General features: G+C 37.6%; 1 protein-coding gene and 1 non-coding gene across 2 annotated transcripts; one reads left to right on the top strand and one right to left on the bottom strand.

Moving 5' to 3' along the window:
- The first annotated feature begins 92 nt into the window (after window positions 1-92).
- Window positions 93-3,956, top strand: Sec10 (Exocyst complex component Sec10). The gene is made up of 6 exons (XM_018034764.2): window positions 93-1,460; window positions 1,554-1,997; window positions 2,059-2,636; window positions 2,695-3,183; window positions 3,251-3,758; window positions 3,835-3,956. Exons 1-6 carry the CDS (start codon window positions 1,428-1,430, stop codon window positions 3,931-3,933), a joined length of 2,151 nt encoding a protein of 716 aa, XP_017890253.1. The 5' UTR covers window positions 93-1,427; the 3' UTR covers window positions 3,934-3,956.
- A 164-nt stretch (window positions 3,957-4,120) lies between these two features.
- On the bottom strand, window positions 4,121-4,193 carry TRNAD-GUC (transfer RNA aspartic acid (anticodon GUC)). The gene has a single exon. It is a non-coding gene; the product is annotated as a tRNA-Asp (tRNA).
- Between the last annotated feature and the right edge of the window lie 557 nt (window positions 4,194-4,750).

Raw genomic sequence — 4,750 nt, 5'->3', positions numbered from 1 at the left:
GTCGCCGTCGCCGTCGCCGTCGCCGTCGCCGTCGCCGTCGCCGTCGCCGTCGCCGTCGCCGTCGCCGTCGCCGTCGCCGTCGCCGTCGCTGCCTATTCGTTTTCTTTTTTTTTCCAGTACTCATTAGTGTAATTTAATAACATTGTATAACTAATAAATATTTCAACGCTGATTCAGGAGGAAATGGCAGATTGCACACCTGTATGTACAAGAGTAATTGCATACAGTTACACATGCATCGGCTGCAATTTTTATGAAAGTTACGCAAGTTTTGTCGAATTGTGCTGTGTACAAAAATTGAACATTGTAACACGTTCTGTCGTTCGATAAATGTCCTTTATCCTACGAAATAGATTTTTATTAACACAACTGTTTATTTTGTACGATCTTGTAAGATGACACTTTTACCGGAATTCTTGTACGTTTCTTTTATATACAGGTTGCTCACTTGTTCAGAACTTACTTAACATTATTTAATATTACATACACGAGTTACGTTAACTGTTTCTGTTTTCTTATGGTGAGGAGAATAAAATTTGATTATTCAAATAAAACTACGCTATGCAATAATAATACCAAAAAGACTTTGTATACCACGTATATTACTCTAAACTTTATTAAACGAAAAGATATTTTGTACAAAGCTCGTACGTGTCGCGATTCCATTTAATCTCGCTTTTGTACTGTGATTAAAAAGATACGAAAACTGAGTAAGAGTCTTTTCGAAATCACGATGAATTTCTTTTATCACAATACTAGTTTGTAACGTAGATTGATGATAGGAATATGTGAGACATTTTATGACGAGAATATTCATGTAACAATAAGTAACAAGTAAACATGTATGATTACAAAAGAATAAACATCCCGTCTAATTGTAAGTGGATCATTTTCATATTCTATTATATTAAAGTAAAACTAATCGCGTATGTACGTTACTTTGATTTTAATCACAATAAAATGTTCTATCGCTCCAATTTTGAATGACGATTATGCGCGCAGGTCTCGTAGACATTCGATATTATATATATATATATAAGCCTCCCAACACTTCGAGGAATGTTGACTTATTGTTTAATCCAATGTTGAAAAAGTTATTCAGCTGTAAAATGGGTACGAATATCATGAAACTCGCTATGTAATTAAACTAAAATCATTGCTTGAGAGACTTCGTAATATCGAGTATATAGTTCAATATAGTTGTTGCGAGACAAGGTAGGAGCTATGCGAGCTGCTAAACGATAAAAGAACGAGACAGCTTTTACAGGAGTTGTAATTGTTATGATAAGTGAACAATGATAGTTTTATTATCGATCTGTGTAAATTAGAAATTTATTCAATCGCTATTTATTGCAAAATCATTACTTGCGTAGCAGAAAAAGTATAACCTAGTTTCGATACACGATTGTCAACAAAACCTCATCAAAATGATGCAACAATATATGAAAGAATTAGAGCAGGTATGTTAAAGATTAAAGTGACAATTTGAAGCTAGGTCATAGATTTACAGAAAATTAGTGATTAAGATACCTTTGTCGTCGCTTTTCTCGCAGGATCCGTTCGATCCTGAAGAGTTCGTTGAAAGGCTCGCTTGGAGAACAGTCAACGACACGACAAAAGACGGTGGTAAAACGTTTTTCGATCCCACGATAGTGCATGAAACGTTTTTACAAGCGATCAAGGACCTGCAAGTTCTGCAAGAACGGCAACAGAAAAAGTGTGATAAACTCGAGGCGGCACTGAGGGACGAAGAAGCGAGGCACATGCTCGAAGTATTCGAGTTACAAGAAAGAAACAAACATTCTATCGAACTGTTTCATCAACTGGACGAGAGAATAAATTTCGTGGCCACTAAAGTTTTACACTTGGGTGATCAATTGGAAAGCGTCAATACACCAAGGGCCAGGGCTGTTGAAGCTCAGAAATTAATGAGACACTTTTCAGACTTTCTAAGCCCTGGGCCTCTGACAGATTCAATTTTTACAGATAAGTCATTGGTAAGTGAAGCACAAATGTCACCGAAGTTATGGTTATTACATATACTTGGTTGTGCAATAGTTGGATGAAGCAGCAGATGTAATACAAAAGCTCCACCTTGTCTCACAAGAACTGCCGTCTGAAAAGTTTGATCATGCCAAGAAGAAGATTGCCGTCAAGTACGATGAGATCGAAAGGAGTCTTATAGAAGAATTCGTCAGAGCACACAACAGAGAAGATGCTAACCGTATGAGGGAATTGGCATCGATCTTGGCAAATTTTAAAGGCTACTCTCAATGCATCGATGCATTCATAGAACAGAGCCAAATGGGATCATTCGGTGGAAAGGATGTTTTCCAGGATGTAATACCTATGTGTACAAAGTATCATAAGTTGATGCAACAGGTTTTCATGAATCCTGAACAGGTGATGGCAAAATTCGTATTGAACATCTACCATTTAAGGCTACAAAAGTATGCAGTCGCTAAATTAGCAGATAAAACTGATCCTGACAAGTACCTTAAAAATTTGTACGATTTATACACGAGAACAGTAAAGTTGTCTACTGAACTGAAAATATTTAATATGGGCACCGATGATACGTACCTTGCCAAATTGACTAGAAACATATTTCAAAAATATCTGGATACTTATATTGTGTAAGTTCGTCTTCCCGCGAGAGAATAAATTTAAGTACTGATTGATGTAACGTTTCAGTGTCGAAACGAAGGCGTTAAAGGAAAAGTCAGCAGCCGTTCTCATTGAATATTACGAATCTAAAAATCATCAGAAGAAGCAGCTGCAAACGGGAGGTTTCCAAGAATTAAGAAGAGACCTGCAAGCAGTGTTGGGTGCAAGGACCAACATAAACATTGCTCAGATCGAGAATTACGGCGGTGAAACTTTTCTGTCGGAGGAGCTGGCGATCGCTTTGTTACAAAGAAGTAAACTGGCATTCCAAAGGTGTCAGTTATTGTCGAAACCCGAAGATGTACCGATAAACACGTTGCAAATATTTGAAATATTGTTACAATACTTGATAAACGAGCACGTGGATTACGCTCTGGAATTAGGTTTACAAAGTGTACCGATTCCTGAGAGCAGAACTCAACCTGAAATACATTTTTTCAACGTCGTGCGTCAATGCAACGCGATCATTCGTTTGCTAGAGGAACAGTTCAACGATAGCATCATACCCCTTGTTGTGTGAGTTTTGCTCGACAAATTTTTCGTTTACGTTTCGTACATATTTTAAAGAATAATTATATTCCAGATCTACGCCGAAGCACGGGGAGTGTATGTTGAAGAAGAAAGTTGTATTAGATCAGATTAACATGAGGCTGGAGACAGGATTGGATCGAAGTATAAATGCTCTTATCGGTTGGGTGAAGATATATCTACAAAACGAGCAACGAAAAACTGACTTCAAACCCGATACCGACGTAGACACTCTAAGTACTCCAGCCTGTTTAACGGTAGTTCAATACGTGACTGGAATGATTCGACATATTCGAAATACCCTCGATGGCAAACATTTGAATAATGTTCTGACTGAACTCGGAACACGATTTCACAAAGTTATTTACGATCATTTGCAACAGTTTCAATTCAACTCCGCTGGTGCTATGTGTGCAATATGTGATATGAACGAGTATCGCAAGTGCGTGAAAGAACTTGAAGTCGAAGTCGTTACTAATTTGTTCGATACTTTACACGCTTTATGTAATTTATTATTAGTCAAACCGGAGAATCTGAAGCAAGTTTGTACAGGAGATCAATTGGTAAGTTCTAATAAATTAGACTGCTAGTTTCTAATCGTTTCACGATCGGTGTAATTGTTGTGTCTTATTTTTACAGGCAACGCTGGATCGTAATGTTCTGGTGAACTTTATACAATTAAGAACTGATTATAAAACACAAAAATTAGCAAATTGTCTAAAAGGTTTAGCCTCCTGATAAATATACATTATACGTAGATATCCAGTAGTTTTTATTTTAATTTAAGGATACAATGGTACAGATATTATCGTGTAAAATACGTCATAATAAATACTAAATAGCAATATAAATACAATGATGAGGGGTACGAATGTGATACAAAAGATAATCAATTAATAAAAAAAAATAAAATAAAAAGTAGTACCTCCCCGACGGGGAATCGAACCCCGGTCTCCCGCGTGACAGGCGGGGATACTGAACCGCTATACTATCGAGGATTGTGACGGTCCATTTCGTACAGCTAGTAACAATGGTACTATATGTTACAATGTATGATAGTTTCTTATAATTTTGACACGTCAAAATAAAAAGAATTTTAATGTACTATACATATCTCAAATGATTTTGGGATGCTCATGGCGCCATCTAGCGTTCGTGGCCGCGAAAGTGCTTGACTCCAATCAGGGTCAAGCGGGTTCGCAGTCGTGAACGCTAGATGGCGCCACGAACAACCCCAAAAGCATTTGAAATGAATTGAAACAGAGAACGTCTAGGCGCACGCGCGAGCGCCATTTACAATTTGTTGCTGGCCGGCGGACCGCGTCACGTCTGGGCACACGCAGCTTCTTCATCGAATTAAGGTATGTATGTCCTAAAATTACTTAATTTAGTTAAAATTACTCTCGATTGACACTTCCTTAGTCTCTATATCGGTATTAATCCAATGATCAATTGGAAATTCAGAAAATATTGCGTTTGAGCCGTAGCCCGAGTCGGCATCCCATTCGAATCGTACGAACGTATACATATATATCACATTTCATTATCAAAATCA

The sequence above is a fragment of the Ceratina calcarata genome, unplaced genomic scaffold (assembly GCF_001652005.2).
Source record: "Ceratina calcarata isolate Rehan_Ccalc_2016 unplaced genomic scaffold, ASM165200v1 scaffold8, whole genome shotgun sequence".
NCBI lineage: Eukaryota > Metazoa > Arthropoda > Insecta > Hymenoptera > Apidae > Ceratina > Ceratina calcarata.
The sequence above is the reverse complement of the archived record's forward strand: the minus strand, read 5'-3'. Positions and strand labels throughout refer to the sequence as shown.